At 44.0% G+C, this 24,703-nt stretch overlaps 1 protein-coding gene across 5 annotated transcripts in view; it reads right to left on the bottom strand.

Annotated features, from left to right (window-relative positions):
• MYBPC3 (myosin binding protein C, cardiac) overlaps nt 1–18,373 on the bottom strand; it is a 119,374-nt gene extending 101,001 nt beyond the window's left edge. For 3 of the 5 annotated variants that reach the window (XM_025216648.1, XM_025216650.1, XM_025216649.1), the window contains exon 1: nt 18,219–18,373. In XM_025216648.1, coding sequence (XP_025072433.1) covers nt 18,219–18,243 — 25 coding nt within the window. In that variant the 5' untranslated portion in view covers nt 18,244–18,373. Of the gene's footprint in view, nt 1–17,307; nt 17,420–18,218 lie in introns of those variants that run through there. The other 2 variants (XM_025216653.1, XM_025216651.1) reach the window with 2 other exon arrangements.
• Nucleotides 18,374–24,703: the final 6,330 nt, after the last annotated feature.

Raw genomic sequence — 24,703 nt, 5'->3', positions numbered from 1 at the left:
GAGATGGAAAAACTGCATAAAAGGCAGCATTGTTTGAACTGCCCTGCTTTCTGCCTTGGTGTCAGTTGAGTGGGGGTGCACCTTAACACACACACACAGTGTCACCCACCCATGTCACGAGTTTTTGCCTGTCAGCAGCTAGAACTGCAGGGCCCCAGAACCCAGACTCCCCCTGCACCTATCTCCTTGACAGCTGGCAGGCTTCATGGCCACAGCAGGAGCTAGCATGCCTGCAGTTTTCACCCTGTCGAACCTTAACACACACACACAGTGTCACCCATGTCACGAGTTTTCCTTGTCTGCAGCTTGAGGTGCAGTTTCCCTGAAACCCCTGGACCTATCTCCTTGAAACTTGGCAGGCTTCATGCCCTCAGAAGGGGCTACTATTCTTGCAAGTTTCATCCAAATCAGGCCAGAAATGACAACGTTATAGGCTGTTTTGAGCTTCCCCATTATAGCCTATGGGCAAAACATTGAAACAGTGTCGAAACAGCGAAACTGTTTCAATGAAATGAAACGGAACAGCAGTTTCGAATCGAAACAAAATTTGAAACAAAACACTGTTCTGTCAAAATGTCAAAACGCAAGTCAAAATGGGACGGTGTCATTTTGCACAGCCCCTGACCAGGCTATTTTTACCCTCCTGACCTGCACACCTGCCAGCCCTCCCAATGTCACCAGCTCTCCCCAGACTTAATTACTGCCAGCTGCCTGTGCAAATGCTTACATGAGACAAAGCCTAACTCAGGTTTAAGCAGCTTTATTTCATTTTTTGATTCCTGTCTATGTAGTTATTAATACACTGCATGATCAATTTGGGGGTGAAAGTCATTTTAAGCATATATTTTCACAAGTGATGAAAGACCTACAATGATACTGAAGTGCTTGACTCACTGGGCACCTACACATGTGCTGGGTGTCTGCTCTGATGCATGCTAATTAGCATACTCCAGCAGTCTCCATGTCACATGTATTTAGCGCCCCCATGCTTCAAAATGATAGTGGGGGCACTTTGAAGCTTGTCAAACAAGCCTTAAAGCATCCCTGCTGCCATTTTGAAGCACAGGACGCTAAATACACATGATGCTTCGGGTGCTTTGATTGGAGCGGCTCTCAGAGTTACTTTCATTAAAGCGCCCCCCCTTCCACTCTGGAGCATGTGTAAAAGATATCCACTGATTTCAATGGGAATTATGCACTTAAAGAGGTGTTAGGCATATACATACCTTTGAAAGCACACACCTAAGCTCTTAGCTAGTAGTTATAACTGGTGGCTTTGAGGTGAATTCTGGCAGGCACCCGTACTCAGTCTAACTACTATACCAAAGGAAAAGCTGAGTGAGTCATTTCTTTGATCTCAAAGGGCACATCTAGATGAGTGCGCAACTGGTTTGAGACGCTGCAAGAGGTACGCTAAGAACTAAAAAATGTTCTGTGTGCTGCATATTTGCAGCTCAGGCTCTGAATTTGATACCTGGATTTCCAAGTATCAAAAAAACCCGAAAAACACCTGGAAAAAAACCGGCACAGAGAATGGTCCTGCAGCATTCCCTGAGGCAAGCAGAGGCTGGGTCCTCCAGTAATGTTTTGGCATATGGCCAGAGCATCTCTATGGTCCTTCTGCAGCCCTAGCATGCTGCCTCAGTGTGTGGGGCAAACAGGAGTGGGGCAAGGCTGTGGCATGGCCCCAGGTGCTATCCTGAGTAAGCAGGGCTTTGGGGTGGGGAGGCTGTGTGGTTCTGGTGGGGTATGTGGGTGTGTGTGTGGGGGGATGTGGGGTGTGTGAAGAGTCATGCGGTGTGGGGGGGATGTGGGGTATATGGGTGGATATGGAGTTTGTGGGCAGTTTTGAGGGAGGGTCACCACACGCCTCCTCCCCCCCCCTCCAGTGGTGCTGGCAGCAGCAGCCGACTGGGTTGTGCAGTCTGTACACAGAGAATGGGCCCAGCCCACCCTGACTGAGGCCGCCCTGCTAGTGTGCACCTTTGGACAGGACCAGGAAGACTCCTAACACCACACGCGGCTCCTGTCCAAAGGCATGTGTTGGCAGGGTAGAGTGGGCTGGGTTGGGCCAGGCCTGTTCTCCATGCCACTCAGAAGGTGATGCATGGCTGCAGGCCTATGCCTATGGCCTAGCTGGCTGTTGCTACCAGCACTGGGGGCTGTGCACCGCAGCGGCTGGGGCAGGGGGGCATGTGGAGGCCCCTCATCAGATCCCTCCACAAACCCTACATCCCCCCTCACACCTACCCATACACCCCACACCACCATCACACTCACCCACAGCCCCCCACACCTACCTACATCCCCCCCATACCCCCCCACATACCCCATATCCCCCCACACCCCTTTCTACCCCCCTCCTGCAAACTCCACATCCTCCCATCACACACCCAGTGTGCCCAGCTGCCAGATAGGATGAGACCTGCTGGCAGGAGCTGTGGCTGCAGGGGCAACAGTCCCCACATCCTGGTGGAGCTCTGATTTTTCTATGATAAAAAAACCAAAAGCAAACATCAAAGCATAGAGATATTTAGAAATTATTTTATTATGATGATAGAGGCACTGGTAGGCTTCCAAACTTCTTTAACATTGTAAATATATCAATAAAACATTACCCAACTGATCAATCTCTGATCTCTCTCTCTATATATATATAAAATAGTCTTTTGTTTGAATTGTGGAACAACATGGATTTTGGGATATTTTAAAGAGTACATTTGGGATTTTTTATCAGAGAATTTGCAGTTTTTAAATAGGGAGCACCAGGAAGAGGAGCCTGCTCAGGGCTGGCACCTAGGACCCAGCTGAAGAGCAAATGAGGTGGCTGACCTCCTGGCCATTTGGGGCCAGGAGGATATGCTTTGACAGTTCAAAGCAGGCCACCACACTGAGAACATCTTCTAGGTGATAGCTGCCCAGATGGCAGGGTGGGGGCACACATAGCAGCAGTGACACACAAAAGCCAACTGTGCAGCCATAGCCCACTGGCAGCTGGCCCAGAGGTGCAAATGGCTCTGCTACAGTGCCATGCCACAGCCTAGGCATTCATGTGGTCCCCGTCCAGTTCTGGCAGGTGTGTAGACATGGGGCTGCAGGTCCAAGGGGGAAGATGCTGTTGCAGGTGGCAGCAGGCCACAGCCGGGCAGCAGCCCCCACTGCCAGACTGCTACAGTGGGTAGAGGGTACAGGGGCCACTCTAGGTTAGGGCTGCTGCAGCTGTTCAGCTGGCACGGGGGGCTAGTATCTCCCATATGGTAACTGGCCAGGCCTCAGAAGCTCGAGACCAAGTAGCTCTAAGCTGCTCACCAGGGCAGCTTTTTATATTGCTGGGGGAAGCACAGGTACTGGCCCCAGCCTTCAGCTCCCCCTGGCTGCAGATCTAAGAGGAGCATGGTAGGGTCAGTTTGTCCCAGGTGGCACAACTTGCCCCACAACAAAGTGCGTGTTCAGGCATGTGTGCTGAGGCAAAAATCTCTGGCACAAATTTGTGCTGCTCCTATTTGAGATTCTGCAAGTGCATGTTCCTGCATGTGTGGACACAACCAAAAAGCACATACCAAGGATCTAAATAACCAGAAATTTCCTTGTCTCAAAACTGTGACTCTAGAACTCTCATTATCATTTTGTAACAAACTGAAATAAATGCAATTAACTATCCCTCTAGGTACATGTATTTAACACACAATTATCTTCTAAGAACTTTTTTATATGCTAAGGTTTAGAAAAACAAACAAAATTTAAGTAGTGACTTCTTTCAGCCTTAAATTTCTCACATAAAATGTGATTACGGTTGCTTACTATTTGGAAATTATACTTTGTTTAGCTGGAAAATATCAGCAATTTAAAAAATGAATATAGGAATCTTCATACAGAACAAACCAGGGCCATCTACTCCAGGATCTAGTCCTCCTACCATACCAGAGTGCAAATGGTACATCTAGGCTAGGGACAGAAATTATATATAAACCAGTATAAGTGATTGGAAACCAGTTCAAATCTGTAACACAACAGAAATTCAGTGCACATAAGCTGCTTTCAAAATGGCGAAAATTGGTTTAAGATAAACCTGGATGGATGTAGTATCAGACTTCATTGATTTAGATTAAATCAGTTTAATGAACTTCTGTTCCAGATCCCATCCAGATTCAAGTTAACTCACAGTCCCCAAGCATCCCTGGATGCTTTGCACCTTCCCCAGAAACCTCCCCTTGAAGGATGAGCAGGCTAGCCTTGGCCCAAGCTGTTTGCTCCAGGGGAGCAGGGAGGTGTGCTCTAGCACTCCCTGGCTTCTGGCCTGGGCCACTGCAGGCATGTGGCTGCCTTTCTAGAATCAAAAATGAATGTCTGTTCACTTGCTTATCAGTTCAATCTACACAGTGTAGACTAACCTGCAAAGACTGAACTGATTCAGCCTTGGACTTTTTAACTCTCTGGACTTAGGCTTAATGCCCACTTCCTACTGTACCAGAATAAATCCACAGTTCCCTTAGACTTTCTATTTTGTCTTTGATATAACCTGTGTGCAATGATTCTGTGGGAGAGGTAACACTGCTCTAATAGTGACCCTTGTACATTTCTTCCAGACAAAGTAAATGTGGATGCTAGTCTGTATTCAGATACACAGTAAATATCTGATAAATCAAAATGTTTTGTTTACATGATGCCTCACTTAAATGAACTGTTTTGGACAAAGTTGAGAATTAATTTTAAAAAAAAGTGATTAAGATGAGATTGAACATGTATAGCAACAGATGATTAATTTTGGTTCACCCACAAACCCGAACTTAGAGTATGTCCTGATTTAGACCCTTGCCTGTTTTAGTCTTCCTGAGGATCTAATTTTATTGAAATGACTTCAATTTTTGGTATCCTGAACATTTATTTAGAAATTTGTGGTGTTCTTTGATTCAAAGTTAGAACTTTTTGTATATATTTTGGCATTAGTGAAATCTCTATCATTTGTTGATTCTGGGTCATACTTTGACTACCTTTTACTAAACCATTGTCATTGGCCTTGCTCTATCATGTGTTTGTAAATTCTTCATAATTACATTGCATGTTGAATTATCTCCACTTTTTGCATGTCTTTTGTTTCTTTTTCATTTGGGCAAGTGAATATTAGTACATTAGTTTGTCCAAAAGACAACAATACATCTGAGAATTACCTTTAAACATTTTATACTATTTTTAAATATAAGGAGATGGGTATGTAAAGTACTCTAAGAAGTTTAGGTCGTATGCATATTCAAGCATGTGCATTACTTACTGTAGCTGATCTTTTGCAAATAATGCCGTCTGTCCATTGTGCAATATCTAGAAACGTCCCAGATTCTTTGCTAGCGTAATGTAAATAGTGGCGTTGCACAGCAAAGAATTTGACCAAAACCTTTGTACAATAATAATGATTTGCATCTTTTTTTCAAAGGATTTCTAACTGATATACAAACAATAATAAATTACAGATGACTTTCAAGCATTTTTTTAAATGAGGTTTACATTGCATTTTCCCTCCTCTTGTTATTAGGGAGGTCTGAAATGTGGTTTGTCTTTTTGTTTTTACATGTTATCAACTTGATAAAAAAGGAAACTGTTTTGCAGTCTTGACTATAGTAGGTTTCACTGAATTTCCATTGTAATTCTTAAGCATTTTTACTTCCATGAACAGATGAAAACTTGTGCATGCTTCTTTGGGGATGCCCCTGTCCTATTCGTATTATTTTAATTGCTTCTTAGGTCAAACTTGAAAGCATGTATATCCTGGCATGGAATATGATCCTTCCTACTTGGATGCCCAACATTATGTACTTATCCTCTGATGCAGTATTGTACTGCAGAAGACATAACAGCCTGATACTCAAATGCAGGGTACTATGGATCATTGCACAGAGTTATTTCAAACAGCAGGCTCCACAAACAGAACTCAGGGTCTGAGGAGTGCTAGACTGCAACACAGTGAGGAGCCAAGTCAGCACTGGACACAACTGCTGTGGTATCTATTACCTGGCTCCTGTCCCCATAGCTCTGAAGATAAAAAGACTCAGAAAAATATTTTTATTACTAAGTGCCAACATCATCAACCATCTGTCTAACTACAAGCGAACCCATAAATATATTAATTACTTAACAACAACGTGGCCTGTAAGGATTCCAGCCTACAAATAGCAACGTTTCAGGACATGCATCTCTGGCAGTAGGTCTCTCTTCTAGAAACTCTGCAAGAGGATTACGTTTCTTATATTTACACAAGATGACTCAACAGAAACAGACTGTTGGCCAGAACTAAATTCGGACTGATATTTCTTTTCATTACTATTGTAGCAGAAAGCCCCCTTTTCCTCTTGCCTGCAGTTGCTCTCTCCTCCTTGGATATGTTTTTCCTCTTCTACCTTTTCTTCCTTCCTCTTTCTTTCACTTTAAGATAAGGAATTGTGTTTGAAAATTTGTATGTGTGCATTTTGAATCTCCCCTTGTATTCTGGTATTTTTATCTATTTGTGTGCCATGGCATTACTTTTGTAGCTTATATTTTATACTCCTTACCTTTCAACTAAATGTTTAGTTTCAGAAGTAAGTTATACATTGTAACAATGTTAACAAGGGCAGGAGTCAAACTGCCACTTCCCTGTATCAGGTGGTCCCCTGAAAGAGTGAGTGAATCGGTGATTGAATGCATAACACAGTAGCAGGCAGCAATTAACACCTAGGAAAACCTCAGATCAACCAGCGGAAGAAATCAACAGAAGACAATGTAGCAACCGGGAAATCTCTAAACGTCACTGTTCAAGGGCTAGAAGCCCTGGTCTGAGTTAATCAACACCGGGGACCAACTTTTGGGATGAATATCTCCAGATCGACTGCTCCCAGAACCCTATTCAAAATTCATCAACAGACTCCCAAACCTGCACGTACATGCGGACGACCCCTGGGGCTGACAGATGCCATCCAGTAGCCACCGAGGGGGAAGTCCCATGAGGGTCAACGACCCCTGGATTGAGCAAACCTGAAAACTGGGGAGTCACCAAAGTCTGCCAAGGACAGATAAAAAGCAGTGAAAAGTGACCCTCAGTGGTCCCCTCTTGATCTCCAACTTGACCAGCACCCGACCTGTCCAGCCAGAAGGACCAGCTGGCGACCCCCTTCTGGAGGATAACACCACGCTGAAAGAAGCCTCAACTGGCCATCGACGGCAGACTCCAGCGCTTCTAGGATAGGTATACCTGACCCTTGTAGCTCGCTACTGTGTGTGTGCATGTGTGTGTGGGGGGGGGACCAGCCCCAAGGCTTATGATTTAACTTCATTACAGTGTTTCAATCCGCATAATAAACCAGAATTTTAAGGATCCCGAGTTGGACATTTGTAGCCAACACTGTATCAGACTCCTTTTCCTTTTCTTAACTCCTTAGGGATCTGAATACGCATGTGGGAGTTTAACGGCAACTATCTCTGTATCCACAGCTTTCTGCCAAAGAAGCAATCCAATTCCCATTTGATGTAAATGGAGATGGTGTTAGGTATAAAAGCTCACCTGAGAAGCTAGATTTGTAAGATTACTTCCTTGAGACCTGAAAATTCAGAGGATCATTTCCCTGCATGAGGGGGTCAGAGCCAGTGGGCTGATCATATGTGCAAAGGAAGAAATGGAACATCTCACAGAGACGGGCTTTGGTGGGGCTAAGAGAAATTGCTGGTGGTGTGAATTACATAGGAGCATTCTTGTCTTCCATGCTCTTCCCCTTCAGGAAGAAAAACTGGAATAACTGCCAGGAATAGGCAGAGTGGGGAAAAAACCAGTGCTGAATTCTCTGACTCAGTGTTCTCAGTTAGTTTTATCCACTTCACATCTAGTATAGCTGTTACCCTAATTTCTCCCCCTGTTATACCTGCACACTCATACCAATTGACTAATGATTCTGGTCTTCCTGCATTCAATCTTACCCATCCTGGCTAAGTACAGACAGTCAAAAAGCCTGAGGCTGAATTGATTCAGTCTTTGCAGGTTAATCTAAGCTGCAGAAATTAAATTGAAACAGAAGTGAACATTTGATTCCTCGAAATGCAGCCGCATGCCTGCAGTGGCTTAGGCCAGAAGCCAGGGGGTGATAGAGCTCAGCTCTCCGGCTGTGCGTTCACTTCCTTTTCCTGCTGCCCCCCTGGTCTCTGGGATTCGCAGTCCAGACTTACAGCAGTAGGACTCTTCAGGGTTTCTCATCACTTCCTCTTCCTGCTTCCAGGTGTCTCTGGGATTTGTAGTCCACAGTCACAGCCAGTAGTCTGTTTGAACAGGGGAAGGGGTGTTTAACCCCCCTCCCTGGCCCCAGACCCCAGCTGGGGTTTGCCAGGGAGGGACAGTCCCCCCCTCCCGCACAACTGCAGACTGGGCTGTATCCCCAGCCAGGCTTCCCCCACCCCCTTGTCAGTCAGCCCTCAATGCTCCAGCTAGGGAGCAGAGGGGTGGGGCCAGCCCTGCTCTCTGAAGCAGACAGCATAGCCCAGCCCAGGGCTGCAAAATGCTGGGATGCTGGAGGACCCTGATTTAACTTAAAACAGGAAGGTGTCTGGGATAGAAGTTCCATAAACCAGTTTGACCCAAATCAGTTAAGTCTGATACTAGATTCAACCAGGTTTATCTTAAATCAGTTTGAGCCCTGAGCTTCTGTTTTGTTACAGGTTTAAACTAGTTTCTGATCACTTAAATCAGTTTATGTGTAACTTCTGTCCCTAGCCCCTATCCAACTCCCTTCCTAGTTCAGAACTTCCTCAAGCCCTACCAGCAAAACCCTCTCCCCCTTTATGTACACACATGCTAAGAATCTCTTTTTTTGCCTACTCTTTACCTCTTGACATGTCAAAGCCACATTCTCAGCTCAGAAGTCCCTCTCCTTTGATACTTCCCATTTCCCAGTGACTCTTCCCACATAAACACATCTTTTTACGCTCCAAATTTCCATCCCCAAGCTCCAAATTTTTCCCCCTCTTACCTTTGACAGTCACCACTACCATGGCAGACCTACATATGTCATACATCTCATTTTAACTCTCAGATATGCAAGTTGTTTCTTAGGGATTCCTGTAACTCAGACCACATCCTACTTTCAGTATGGACTCTGGACAGAACGGGGGCTGTGAGCTGCAGTTTGGACTGGCAGCCACAAGTAATCACAGTTATGACACCAGCTGAACAAGCAGTCAGGTAGCTTCTGTCTCCCCTGCACACTATTTTGTACCTCCCCCTCTCATTCTCACCCCACTGAGTCTCAGAGGGGGAAGGATATTGCCTCCTTACCCCAAGTACTGGGGAGGGGAAAAGGGAAAACATGAACTACTGAAAGCCATGGATGAAAGAAGCTGCTGAAGGGGACAGGGGTGACAACTACTGAAGAGGGATTGATTGTGGTAGCAAAAGCATCCTGAGGAAAACATTGGGATTGGATGTTGATAAGAGGATACAGTTAATGGAGTAACATGACCTATACTGACCTGTCCCCCTTTCTGCAACTGCACTACCTGTGACTTATTTTATTACCTTTTATTGCTCTGACTCCAAGCTGCTTTCAGCTCTACATGGGCCCTTTTTTTCCTTATAAGATCATAGGAAAGTAGGACTAGAACAAACCTCATAAAGTCATCTAGTCCAGCCCCCCCATTCAAGGCAGGATCATTCCTGACTAAACCAACCCAGTCAAGTGTCTGTCTAACCTGTTCTCGAAAATTTCCAGGGATGGAGATTCCACAGCTTCTCTAGGTAGCCTGTTCCAATGCTTAATACCCTCATAGTCAGACCTGTCTTTCTAATCTTCAACCTAAATTGCCTCTGCTGCAGTTTGAGGTTATTGCTTCTATTCCTGTCCCCCACAGCTACAGAAAAATGTCTGTCTCCATCGTCTTTATATTTGCCATTCAGGTATTTGAATACTGTTATCAAATCCTTCCACATTCTTCTCTTCTCCAGACCAAATAATCCTAGTTTTTCAGCCTTTCCTCAGAAATCCTGTTTTCCAGGCCTCCAGTCATTTTGTCACTCTCCACCATACTTGCAAACCGATATTTATGGTTATATACACTCTGTGTGTGATTATGTAAGGTAATCATTTGAAATCTTGCATAAAATGTCACACAGACAGCTGCATAAAATTTGGCAATGATGCCAGGCATAAAACTCCCACACTAAAGAACAGCAGAAGCATGGAGCATGTGCATGTAATCTTAAAGAGACCCAGAAGAAGCCTTTTCTTATGTCTCCTCTGTTTCCTGCCTGCTGTTCCTGGCAACAGCTATACTGTCTTCTCCAGGAGTCCAAAATATCTGGAGGCAGTATTGGCAGCATGAGCCATTCTACATATTCATGTTCTTATTGGTAGAATTTAGCCGTATGGGATCCTGATGACCAACTGACCCTGGCTAGTAGTCAGGCTACAAAGTTTACTTCTGATAGTAATTTAGGGAATAATCTTTTCAAACAGGAAATTGAAAAGTACTAAACACATAAACTTCAGGACAAATTTCACAAGAAATACATTTTTTAAGGTCCAAAAAATTATTTCCTTTTTTGCCTTGATCAAACCATGAGTTAAGGATTCTGCTGTCCACCTCCATCACCTAGTTTTCAAACAAGCAGCTTTAGGCTTTCTCCCATGATGCTTCTTATGCTTGGAAAGAGCTTCCTCTTACCATCTAGAAACCTAACTCATTATTCTCCTTCAGAAAACTCCTTAAACTTTTCTGCTGTGTTGCTCGCAAAAGCATGATAAAGCCTAGTCTGCTAGTTTAAATACAGAGAGTGAAAAAGCCTGAGGCTGAATTGATTCAATCTTTGCAGGTTAGTCTACTCGGCATAGATTGAACCGATAAGTGAGTGAACAGACATTCATTTTTTATTCCAGAAGTGCAGCCACATGCTTTCAGTGGCCCAGGCCAGAAGTCGGGGGGGGGGTGAGCGACGCGACGAAAGGGGGGGGGGGGGGGGAAGGGAGGTGTGCTAGAGCACACCTCCCTACTCACTAGAGAAGACAGCTTGGCCCAAGGTTGGCCTGCCCACCCTTTGGGGGAAGGGGTTGTGGGGGAGGTGCAAAGCATCCTGGGAAGCTGGGGGACTGTGAGTTAACTTGCATCTGAAGGGGATCTGGAGCAGATGTTCAACAAACTGATCTAACCTAAATCAGTTAAGTCTGATACTACATTCATCCATGTTTATCTTAAACTGGTTGCAGCAATTTTTAAAGTGGTTTATGTGCACTGAACTTCTGTTGCATTACAGATTTGACCGATTTCCGATTACTTATACCAGTTAATGTGTAATTTCTGCCCCTAGCCCCCATGTCCTGGGAGCACAGGCTACCAAGCTGACCAGTGCTATCTAAGGTCCTTGTGCTCCCCCCATGGTGTGCATATATCTATCTGTGATCCCTTGTTTTATATTTAGTCCATCCTGCAAAGAGTTTACAATCTACTTGTTTTGGTCTCTTATACAAGCCCAATGGAGCCTTGGGTCATCTCTGGGGCTCTTAGGTAGCATGATGACGATGATGATAAATGTTAATGAGACAAATTCCTATTTGCTTCAGAAGTTCATGGCCAGTAAAAATGAATGTAAAAATTTACTACACAAAATGGCACATGCCTGATCAAATACAAAGCCTGGGTTAAATGGGATATAAGCTTTGGTAGAGCTTTGCAGTGGGCATGATCACAAAGAGTAAAAGACAAGCAGGTTACAAAATCAAGGGAAAAATAGAATATTCCAAAATATAGGGTTCCCTAACAATACTAAATTGGTATCACTGCACATTTTCTGTATTTAGTAACAAAATGATTATGCATGCATGGACATACCTGGTTAACATTACCAAAGATATGTTTGCTTTTTTAATCCTTGAATTTTTGAGGTCTTGAGGTATTGGAATTTTAATTTTTCATTAATATGAGTTCTTTGCATTTAAGTTTTGAATTGGTCAGGCTTGTGCAGCTTAGAAACTCTACAGGCTTCAGCAAGAGATCTTGTAAATTCTTTGCTCTGGAACTATACAGAGATGCTGTACATTCTTTAGTCAAGAGCTAGGTGGTATTTCTTGATCCAGAGCCTATTGAGATACTTCGGGTGCAGACAGAACAGCAGCTCCCCACTGTAACTTATATCCAGGGATCAGGGTTTTCTGTTTGCCAAGGAAAATGCAGATTTTCTCCTTTCAAGGAGAAAAAATTGGATTTTCTATTTTTAAGGAGGAAAATGTTCAAGGAGAAAATCGCGGATTTTCTTTAAAGCAGAAAAACATGGGAAACCATGGGTTTCAGGTGTTGCTGTGGGGGGCAGGAGCTGCATGTCATGAGTGAGGGGTAGCAGCAGTGCGGGGAGCGTGGTGGGATGTGGGTTGGGAGTGAGGGGCACTGGCAGGGCCAGAGGAATGCAGGTTGGGAGTGAGGGGCACCTGGTGGGGGCACCAGTAAGGCTGGGGGAATGGGATGGGGAGGGGTGTGAAGGTCACCAGCAGGGCCAGGGGGATGTGGATTGGGAAGAAAGGGCACTGGCAGGGCCAGGAGTGAGGGGCACCAATAGAACTGGGGGGACTGGGCTGTGGGTCGGGAGTCAGAAGCACCAGCAGGGCCAGGGGGCTGTGGCTTGGAAGTGAGGGGCAATGGCATGGGCAGGGCACTGGCATATCAGGGCTGTTCAGTGCCACAAAATGGGGCATGGGGGGACAGCCACCAGTGGAGCTGCATCCTGATGTGTGAGGGGGTTAGGGAGAGCTCTGATTTTCTATGATAAAAAAACCCAAAGTCAAATGCCAAAATATATAGGTATTTAGAATTTATTTTATTATAATGATTGAAGCACTGGTTGGCTAATGTCCAAATTGGTTTAAAATTGTAGATATATCAATAAAACATTGTGTTCAAGTGATACCTCTATAGATAGATAGTGGCGTTTCATTTGAATCATGGAAAAACATGGATTTTGGGTTTTTTAATCAGAGAATTTGGGATTTTTAAACAGAGAAAACCAGTATCCCTGCTCATTACGGTACTGTCTGGAGCTGTAATTGAACAATTTAAACCTACACAAAATTAATTTTTACAGTGTATTATTTACCAATACACTGTGGAGTGAGATGCCTAAAGGCTAGGTTCTGTTATAAAACCTAGCGAAAATTTTCTAAAATGAATCTCTAAATCTAGATTCTTTAATCCACACTTGGAGGCTAAATAGAAGTAGCGTGATTTTCAGGGGTGTTAAACAACCTCAAAGTGCATTGAGGCCTCTCATTGAGGCCTACTTATACATTGGCTTACAGATGTAAAAAACCCCTCATAAACGGCATTTTACTTTAAACTCTGTGCGCCCCTGTACCAAGCCCAGGGTATGTTCAGAAGAGGCAGTGCATTACTTAGACCTGGCTCACCCAACATCTGTATAGACTGGGTGCTTTGGCAGGGCTTTTATGACAATTTTATCTAATAGCTGATTGAATCAGCTATTAGATAAAAGTGCCAAAAAACCCCACCGAAGCACCCGATCTATTACAAATGCTGTGGAGATGGGTCAAACTAATGTGCTGCTTCTTCCAGTAAAGCATCCCCCACCCCCCACCCCCGATGTCAGCACTCCAAGCGTGGTTAGTACAAGTTTGACTGTTTTCTGTTGTTCTCACAAAAATATTAGAAGGGGAATGGTTGGTGTTTTTCACCTCTTTTCTTATTTTTCTCATAACCACAAAAGGCAAAGGGATTGTACTTAACACTTCCCAAAAAATTCTGCTTTTGAGCAGAGACCAATTAGGAAAAGTTTAAAACCAGCGGATGAAAGAAAAGTCTGCACACACAAAAATGGGTAAAATGGAAAATATTTAGCACTCTTAACTATAGCAGGCACAACTGCTATAACACCATACAGTGGTGTGATATAAGGTTTTCTTTATGTAGGCATTTGTACTATGTTAATTATGTTGGTGTCAAAGTCAAGTTTTAATTATCAGTGCATAAAAAACATGAATGAAATTTTCATGCCATAGCAAGAGGCATTTTATTTATCCTATATTTTTAAGGCATTTTGGAAATGTTTAGAATTTTTTTAATTGTCCATTTTGTACCATATTTTTCTCTTAACTCCTGTAAATACAAGTTTCCTTACTTACCAGGAGTGGCAGATACTCAACTGGTATAAATTGGCATAGCCTGATTGCCAGCTACACCAGCTTTTACCAGCTGAGGATATGAACCCATTAATGTACAGATAAGTTAATATTAATACTCTTCTAAAACTTCTAAAACAGATATTAACTGGTTTTAAATACGTAAGACTCTTTTAATATTAAAGTCTGATATTTCATGCCTAGGACAGCCTAGAAATTAATGCTGCATGTGTCACTGCAACAGATGGATTCCAAGCAGATTCCAAATATGCTTCTAGCCATGACAAGCTATGAGATATCAGAACTTAAAACTCACTGACCCATGCATGACAATGCTGAGTCCTGAGTGTAAGATTAAGACTTTCTACCAGTTTTTACTTTATTCATATATAGGGAAAACAAGGGGGAAAAATGTTAGATTCATTTTTGTGAAAAGATTGGGGATTTTTTTAAAAGTTTGTTACATCTATTTTTAGGGGAAATATCTATTATAGGACAATTATAAATCAGTGCTATGATTCTAGACATGGTATGCCATAAATATATTTATATACAACAATGAACCATGAAATGGTGCTTATTTTATTTTAATAAAATGTGTTTCCCCCTTGGCTTAATACAATTACATTTAATTCAGTAATGCATCGGTGACTTGGTTTCAACTAGAGGTTATTTCCACATTGGTTTAAAGTATCTAGGGCTGATATTACACAATATTTGTTAGGTCAATTTGAAACCATAAATCACAACAGAAGTTCTAAACACTGCTAATAGATTTTTCTATAGAGCAGTATCTCTTTGATTGTTTGTAATTCTACGGAAAAAGCAAAATGATACTTTGTATTAGAAATGTTTTTATTGAATAGTTGGAAATAAAGGAATGTGTTACAAATCTACTTAAAGGTTACAGTTTTAAATTATTAAAAACTTTCTTCCATGTTGAAAAGATTGGTCAGACAGCTGGTTTGGGTATAAGCCCTTGAACATTCTCTGGCTTCAAGGCACTTCCCTTGACCAGGGCACAGGATGTCCCTATTTCTGTGAAATGTGGATCATGGCTCTTTGGAGTTCTTAGTGCAATTTATAAACAGTGCCAAAGGCAGGAAATTTGATTTGCTCAAGGGCATAAACTCCTTATAGCTTCCATCTTTGTGCTTGTGCAGGCCAACTCAAATTTATATTCTTCATTATTCTGTATCAAAATGCCCTGAAGTATTGAAACACAATGAAATGGAGAACTGGCAGCACTATTATTTCTTGAGACTGCAGGGATTCTTTTCAGGAATTATCTGACAGATTTGGATTAGGTTTTCTATAAATGAATTAGGCATTGGACCTTTCCTTTTCCCCTTCCCCTCCCCTCCCATCCCCCTTCTGCCCTGGGATTAATCACAGTTTTTGTACCGTCTTTGTCTAAGCCAATGATTCTCAACCAGGGTGCTGCAGGGTGTCACTGTTAGATGTACAAATGCCTATATGATTCACAAGATAAACCCAAGATTTCAAATAAAACTCTATAGTGTCAAAAATATTTTGACCTGCTGTGTTCTTTTAGAATTCTTTCCAACAGAAGAATTGCTCTATTTTTTTCCATAGTCAAAAAATAAGTTAATGCCAATAGATATTAGGTAGCATTTTCTGAGGGGTGCCTTGAATCTAACAGGGTGTGCCTTGAGTCTAAAAAGGTTTAGAACTACTGGCCAGAGATAAGAGCTGCACAGAGTTACAGCCATGAAATAGCTCAGAGAGTCAAATAAGATTGGAAATAATGTGTGTGTTCTTCCTCCACATTAAGTGGCAGAGCTGGGTAGCCTTACAGCAAGACAGAGGGTCAAGTGTCTCCTACCTCAGAACGTTAATCCATATACAGGATTTAGTGATTATGGTGAAAAGTACTTTAAAATTCAGAAATGGATTTGCTCAGACAAAGGCATGATGAAGTCTGATAATTCTGAAGCTACGCAACCTGGGAGAGGAGACTATGGCAAGTATTGCTTGTCATCATGTTTCTCTTTCCCATTACTGCCTATTCTAAGCATTTGGAAAGCATAAGGCAGGTATCAAAAAGATTTGACATTGCCTAAAAATCATGAGATTTTTTAAATAATAAAATTGGGGAGTATTTTTATCTTTTGGTTTTCTTGAGACTTTAGGATTTATATTTTTAAGCTTTTCTCTTCAGCCCTGAGGGCTGGAAATGTGCTTATTTTGTAAAAGAGAGCCAGAATTTCATGGTCACCTGATTCCAGTCATTTGACTTTCAAGAAAAACACCAAATACTTTACGACATGATAAAATTGCAAGAGTTGGCAACAGTGCTTTCCTTTCAGAGACATAGTGAAAGAGGAACTTAGAAAATCTTATTTAAGTAATCCAGTAGTTAAGTGTTTTGCAGTTCTGTAGAGCAAACCTAGGTTTGAGTCATATCCTGCCTTCTGCAGTAGCTAATACCAAGTATTCCAACCAAAAGTGAAAGCCCTTCTTAAATCATTCAGTATCCATTACTCAGTGTCAACCATGTTAGAGGAATGTCAGATCACAAGAAATCTGGTGGAACCCACGAGAAGCATACTTCCTCCATGAAGAAGATGACCAGGGGACTTGCTTAAGTTCACATAGGATGTCAGTGGCAAGGCAGGGCAGGGAATGGAATCAGGGTCCCTCAGGTTTCAGGCTAGGACCTCTAACAATGGGCCATCCTTCCTTTCACCTTAATATAGGTAAGCAATTTGGCAACTGTGGGCATGATGGAAAAAAATCCTCCCTAGCTATTATAACAGCAGATGTATGCCAATTCAGGGCTTTATTAAAGGGTACCAAGGCATACAGCATCTGAGAAACACCAGTCACATGCTACTGACCCCCTGTGAAGTGCTTGTTTTTAAACAGTATCTAACATGCACACTCCAGCACAAACACACCTGTGGAGCGCATCAAGGGACCACACTCAAGGGTCAGGAACACTGGATTTATACCAATGTCGCTGAGATGAGACTAGCTGTAAAAGTCAAGGTGCACTCTCAGCCTTAGTACTATTTTCTGCTGCATGTTCCCAGTACACAATTTGCTAACAGATACAACTTTAACTTTTAATACCTATTTTTCTAAATTTAATTATGAACTCAGAGTTTTCAAATATCCCTCTTTCTCTCCCCTCTCATAGACAGCAACCTTCACTTACCTCTACCTTTTATGGGTCTCCTCTTCCTTGCACAGACAGATTCCCTGCAATTTCCACCTCCTTCCCATACCACCTATCACTCTCTTCCTCCATGCATAGACAGGTGGCCTGTGACTAACTGCTTGGTTCTCAGGAATGTCCTAAATCTCATCTCAGTTCCCTTCCACATGTTTCACTCTGGGGGGGATGGGGGGAGGTTGAACTCCCTCCTTAATTGTGGTAGAGTCTGTTTTGACCTTGGTTTTTGTAGATGACTAGTTATCTGCAGGCTCAGAGGTAGAGGAGGTCAAGAAGGGAGTATGTATGAAATCTACAGCATACCCTCTATTTCTTCAGAGCTGGGGTGTACTTACTTGCCAGAATTACACAACTGAGTCTCTGAGAGACAGTAAATATTAATCAGATGCTTTGAAGTTTCTCTTCACAATGGAAATTTCACACCCAAAAATTTTACTGGAAAATACCCAGAAAAAGGACTGGGAGTTACTTCTACTCCCCAGAAAATTCCCGGGAGAGAGAATGCACATTTTTACCGGCCTGAAGTTGCCTAGTAGAGAAACTGAGTGGTGATAAGATTTTGAGAACAAAATAATTTAATTTTTGTTCTTTCCCTTTACTCAAAGCCTCTGGAATGAATTCTGTACCATAGGTTTTCAGAGACAATAATTACTCATTTTCCTGGGGTAGAATCTAGCTTTTTTTTTTAGATTAACTTTACAAGGTACTTTCTCCTTATTATTTTCCCCCAAATACTTTGTCGCTGGCTAAAAATATCTGTTATTTGTTTTTTCAATTACAATGGAGCTAAGCTGTCTCACTTCTGTAGTACAAGGAGACCGTCTCTGCTTGGAAATCACTCTTTCAGTCAGACTGTGCTCCACCTCTTTTTGCCTCTTAGTTGTGGTCCTTACCTGCTTTCTTCGAAGGCTCTGGCATCTTGAACTTTTGTCTCTTGAAGCTCCCAGTAGTGCCTAGAAACCAAGATGCATGCTAAACTGGAATGAGACCGAAAGACTTTTGAGACCCCACTAAAGAAATCCTGCTCCTCCCCCTTGACCCCTCACTCTTGTCATCAATTGCACCTTATCAAGAGCAGGGCACACTTGACAGCATGTTTCAGCCAGGATAAATATAGCCAAGTTCCAGGAGCCAGAGAGCTCAAACCACCCAGGACTGCTTGCTGGTGTAAACTCCAAGCCCAAGACTGATGCTGCACATACATACATGTATTCTAGTCTTTAGGCCATTTTTGTAATTATTGTGTAGTTTTTTTAAAAATGATCCCTTCCTACATTTAGCTCTTGTCAGTAGCTGTGTCAGTCCTGAACCATCCTTCAAGCCAGAGTTTAATGGTTGATTATTCTCAGGTGTGAAATGCTGGGTCACTAGATCTGATTCTGGACTTTCAAGGGGAAACCAGTTACTCCACCCTGTTTTAAAGTTTTGACTTTCCTCTCAAGCCTACTTTTTAAATAGTTTCTGCTATATAAGTATCTTTGGAGATGAAAATCTTATTTCCCCCCAAGTCTCATATAAAAATGTAGCATGAGCGAGCAAGACGTATACTTGAGATCACATTTTGCTGAACACTGTATAGAAGTTCTTGGGAATCCTCCCCAGAAAGCTTGGGACTGCACTTTGTGCTCCAAGCATTGCTGTTTGTTTATGTGTTTGGCACAAGTAAAAGTAACGACCATGCAAAATAACTTTGATGACTTTGCTTTTATGGTTTTCCCGGCCTCGTTGTCTATTTTTCTCATTTTACTTGTGGGCTTTTTGGAGCAGAACCTGTTTGTGCACAGGATCCAGCACATTATAGAATAGAAATAATAAAAATTGAAATGGCAAAAAATGATTTTTTGTTATTGTTTTGATTGTTCCCACTTGCATAGGCCTCAATTTTCAAAGGACTTCTGCTGTAGACTTCTGAGAGGAAGCTCTGGTTAGTCTGTTGCCTTCTTGGTCCACCATGTAGATAGAATAATGATGACAAGTAGTGTTAAGTGGGTGTATTTAGTAGCCGTGTTGGTCTGAGACAAATTTTAGCCGATTTTGGATTTAAACTTCATTGCTGAACAACAAGAAAGATTCTACACCTGTCTGCCCTTCTGCCATCTGACACCACCAGGGAAGGAATCCTGCCTTATCTACACATCAAAGAGCAACTCCCAAAGGCACTCTCATGGACCCAGAGGAACAGACTTCCACCTTCAGCTTCCTCTGTGCAAAAGGGGGCCAAGTGCTTGCACTGGCCAGGCCAGAAGGTGGGGGCACTTCCTCATGCCTCCTAGCGTACAGGACATTGCCAAGGGCAGCCTAGCCCAGCTAAGTGGGGCCATCCCTGATTGGCTGTCAGATACATGCCCCCAACCCCCTGCTGTCACCACAGACCCTCTGGTGCACCCAACCCTAGGCTCCCAGTACTGGTTGCCATGACAGCCCCAGAGGGGGGCAGGCGGGGAGGATGGAGCCCTCTGCCCCCGCCCCCCACCAGCTGGGATTTGCACAGCCTGGGGGCTCCCTGCAGTGGGGGCTTCTCCCCCTACATATCCTGGCCCACTGCCTCATCCCAGCCCCGCCCCCATGCCAGACCTGGCCCCTCAGTTTTGGACCTGGGGCAGAGGACTCTGTTCCCAAATGACAAATTTGGGTTGATTTGCATGTGAGATGATTGATTTAGGGACTCAGTCACACACAAAAGGCTGCATCCTTGTCAAATGCAAAATATGGGGGCACTGTAAGATGGCCACACAATTTTAACCTGGAAAGAACAATATACGTTTCCTTAGTCTTTTCTTGGAAGTGGCTGAACTGCTGTAGCTAAGTTTTGACCCGTTCTTCCCTTCCCCTGCACTGCCCCCCCACCATCCTAAAAAAAGAAAGTGTAGCCTGAGGAAGATAGTTGGCATGTAAGAATTCTGCCTAAATGATTACATTTTGGCATAGCTACAAGCAACTGGGCACATCTACACATGTAATTAATGTGGAGCAATAAACTCTGGCACTTATTGCAGCAGGGTTTATTGCTCCTGGGCATGCCATTTACATGTGTACCCAGAAGCACAGCATGTTCAGCCAGGTCAGAGTAGCCTTGACTGGCAGGGGGTCCTGGGGATCAGCCTGCCAGCCTGGGACTGCTCTGACCTAGCGCAATGCACTGCAGAGGGGCTGGCTGGGGCATGAGGGTGCTCCAGTGTGGGGCTAGCTGGTAGGCAGCCCCTGCACTGAAGCACCCTTGTGCCTCAGCCAGCTCCATCCCCATCTCCATGTGTAGTGCTGCAGAGTAAAAAAAAGTCCACATCAGGAATTGTGGAATAACTGTGAAGTTAATTAGTTTCCTCTGCACTGCATGTGTAGATGTGAGATGTTTACTGCAGAGGCAACTAGAGTAAATGTCTCCTGTAGACATGCCCACTGAAAACAAGAATTGTTCTCAAGTTTTCGATTGGCAATGCTACCAATGCAGGTTACTACCAACTCTTTCTATAAATAATAAATCCTAAGGTTTCAGAGCAAAAGTCAAGTACTGTTTAGTGTTAGGAAGAGACATCACACAAACTGTTACTGCAAAAATGTTAATATAATTTTGTTGTAAAGTATCTGGCATAAACATGGTCTACTAATCTAAACTGATTTAGGAATCCTGTGAGTGAAAAGAGGGGACTTGCCATTCCCTTTTATTCATTGCTCTGGAAGATTTCTGATTAGATTAATTACATTTTGCCTCCCTAAATCCTTGCTTTACTTTCATGTGAACAGCAGGATTCTTCCTTCATTGGTTTCTTCCTATAGGGTGCACAAGCCTCAGTGGCGCATGCTTTGAAAAGTGCACAACGCTGTGGTGCATGCAGTTGTATAACCCGTTAACGGTGCATGCCCATCAACGCTGAGAAAATGGTGGTGGTGCTCTTTTGCACTAAGACGCATTGGAGGTGCTTTGGTTCAAAAGTGAACCACCATCATTTTCTGTGCATGGATGCACATTTCACTACTTACACAAATGCACACACCACAGCTCAGTGCGTGTCAGCTTGCATGCAGAGCAGACTCAATTAATTGAATCTGCTCTGACCCACTGAATCTCCGGTGGGTCCCTGCACAAAAATGTATGCGTATAAATTTTCTAGCACTGCTGTTCCGTATTAATAGCTATTGAAAACCAGGCTAGAAATGTCTCTATTTGCATGACAAGTGAAACAATCCTTATAACACAGTTAATTCACAAACCACTTTTGGTATTAAAGGCACTTTATAATTATAAATAAACGTAAGGCAATATACAACATTCTAGAAAAAATGTATAATTATTATCACTGCAATGCTGCCACCTGGTAGCCAGCAGTGTAATAGCAGGGAAAATATTAATTTTCTGGTATCAGCAAGTTTTTCCCCTGGTTTGAAGAAAGAAATATGCCAAGAAACATATTCCTTTCCAAATGTGGAATGCAATTATTTTCACGTATCAGGTCAGTCATTCTTGTGACTGTATTTGACAATGGTGATGGGATCAATTGATACTTTTCACTGTCAAGCTTAATTCTAAATCTGGGACACAATGTGGAAAAACAACCTGTGAAGTTTCTATATAGCAAAATACTTAAATTAAGTAGATGCCTAATTTTAAGCATATGAGTAGTCACAATGAAGTCTGTTTAAAGTTAGATATCCACTTAACTACTTACTGAATTAGGGCTTAATGAAGTGAATGGAATGGATTCAATAAAGCTCTGAGCACAAGAGAGCCAAACAATAACATTGCACTGTCCAAGCCTATTAAAGGATTCTCTACACAAGAGGATAAACTATTCACAACAACTGAAAATGATAAACCAGATAAAATGAGGAATGGTTATTGAAAAAGAGAAATATCTGGAACTAGAGGTGTACCAATACATTGGTCCTATATCAGATCAGGACCAATATAGGGAAACTTGAAAGCATCGGAAATTGGCTTTTTTTGCCTGATGCAGCCGATAAAGTGGCTGATAAATGCCCCATGAACGTGTACAGCTGCGGCATTCATGGGGTCAGAAGCGCAGCCCAGCAGCTTGGAGACCAGCATCTGGCTGTTAAGCCTGGGGTGGAGGAAGGGGTGGGGGGAGGGAAGGGGCATGGAGGGGGGCAGATTGAGGCCCTTGGGGTGAGGGAGGGAGTGGGACTGGGGCAGGCGCTGCTCAGGCAGGGTAGGGAATGGGACGGAGCCATGAGCAGCTCCTCCGGGGGTTGCGGGGGAAGTGGGGGGCAGCTTCCGCCACTGTACACCCCCCGGGAGGGCATGCAGGGGTGTGCCCATAGATCTGCGCAGGGCAGGGTGAGGCAGGCTGCCACTGTGGGCTGAGTCCAGAGGTTGTGCCGGGCTCTTCCTGGCAAGGGCTGGGTTAAACTACACTGCACTCCAGGCAGGCGGTGGCAGTACTGAGAGAGAGTGTTGGCAGGGCTATGGCAAATTTTGGGGTGGATGCAGGCCCTGCCAGCCCCAGCCTGCAACAGCATCCTGCCCCCCCTTGCCCTGCGCAGATCTGGGGGCACCACCCCATGCCCTCCCAGGTGGCAGCTGCCCTCCCCCTCACCATCTGGTGTCCCGTGTCTCACCCCGCCTGCCCCACCCCGCCTGGCTCAGCCCTCCCTCACACTGGGGCCTCAGTCTGCCCCCCCCACACCTCTTCCCTCCCCACATCCCTTCCGCCACACCAGACTTACCAGCCCCACACTGGTCTCCAAGCTGCCTGGTGGCACATCAGAATTGGATTGGTATCAGCCAATATGGCTTCTTAAAAATTGTCCATCGGTATCAGCCCAAAAAATCTCTATTGGTGCATCCCTATCTGGAGCCATCTGGTAACTCACACTATGAAGTTAGTTAAATACTGGATCAGATCATTTAGACAGCTTGTGGAATCTTCATAATTGGAAACATTTAGGTGCATGGTAGACAAATATTTATCTTTGATGGTTCACACCGGGATGATCCTGGCTTGAGCAGAGGATTTGGCAAGATAACCTCTTGACATCCCTTTCAGCCTTATTTTTCTACAGTTAGTGAAGCATTAGTAAAAGGTTCTCAGCAAGATGAGAGATTCCATAGCACTACAGATCTTTAAGCTTAAACATACTAAGCATATACAGAGGAGCAAGAGCCAGGAGGACTGCGTATATCGTAGCAAAACAGATCTGTACATAAGATCCCACCAATGAGCCCTGAGATGAAATCATGCACACCTCTACCCAGAACCTCTTGAGCTCATATTGGCTAGGGACAGAAATTACACATAAATTCATTTAAGTGATCAGAAACTGATTTAAACCTGTAACAGAACAGAAGTTCAGTGCACATAAACTGCCTTTAAAATGGCCAAAACTGGCTTATGATAAATCTGGTTGAATGTAGTATCAGACTTAACTGATCTAGGTAAAACCAGTTTATGGAACTGCTGTCCCAGACCTCTTCCTGGTTTAAGTTAACTCACAGTCCCCCAGCATCCCAGGATGCTTTGCAGCCCTACACTGTGCTATCTGCTCCATTGGAGCAGGGTTGGCCCCACCCCTCTCCTCCCTAGCTGGGGTACTATCGCTGCTCCAGCCGGCTGAGAAGGGGTGGGGGTGGCAGTGGGAAAACCTGCTTTGAGTGCTGGTAGCCTGAGGGGAAAGCAGGGGTTAATCTCCCCCTCCGTCCCCTCTCTCACCAGCATGGGACCCCAGCCAGGGTCTGCTTGGCAGGGGAGCAGCAGCCCTTGCCAGGTGTCCCCAGCCCCCACACCCTAGGTCGCTGCTCGAGCGGCAGGAGTGGGAGGTGGCGGGGGGTGCTGCAGCTTCTTGGATTCTTCTTTCTCTGTCTTTACCAGCTCTTCCTTTTGTTGTATCACTTTAGTTAAAGCTTTGCATGTCAATAGTAACCTTTCCAGAGCAATTTGTTTCTTTTTCTTTTTATTCACCCAGAGTTTATGCCCAAAGGCGATCTGAGAGGACCACTGGTCACAAAATTGCACAAACACATCTGGTCTACAGAATATAACCTTACTCTAAAAACCTGAAGCTATTTTTTAGGGTTACCACATTTCCAGTATCAAAAAAGAGGACACCTGTGGTGGTGGTGGTGGGGGGGGGAGTGGGGGAAGGGACTTGTATGATTTTGGTGGGGGGAGCAGTGATCTGCCCGTGCCCTGTCTCTGCCCCCTCATTCATAAGCCATAGCCCCCCCCAGCCCTGCTCCTGCCTCTCACTCCTGACTGACTGTACCCTGCCCCGCCAGCCCTGCCAGTGCCCCTCACTCCTGACCTGCAGCCCCCTGCCCCCCCAGCCCTGCTGCCCATGCAGCTCGCATGCGTGCACACACACGCACTCTCTCTGCCTCTGTGTGTGTGTGTGTGTGTGTGTGTGTCTCTCTCTCTCTCTCTCT

Source organism: Alligator sinensis, unplaced genomic scaffold (assembly GCF_000455745.1).
Source record: "Alligator sinensis unplaced genomic scaffold, ASM45574v1 scaffold686_1, whole genome shotgun sequence".
NCBI classification, from domain to species: Eukaryota; Metazoa; Chordata; order Crocodylia; family Alligatoridae; genus Alligator; species Alligator sinensis.
The sequence above is the reverse complement of the archived record's forward strand: the minus strand, read 5'-3'. Positions and strand labels throughout refer to the sequence as shown.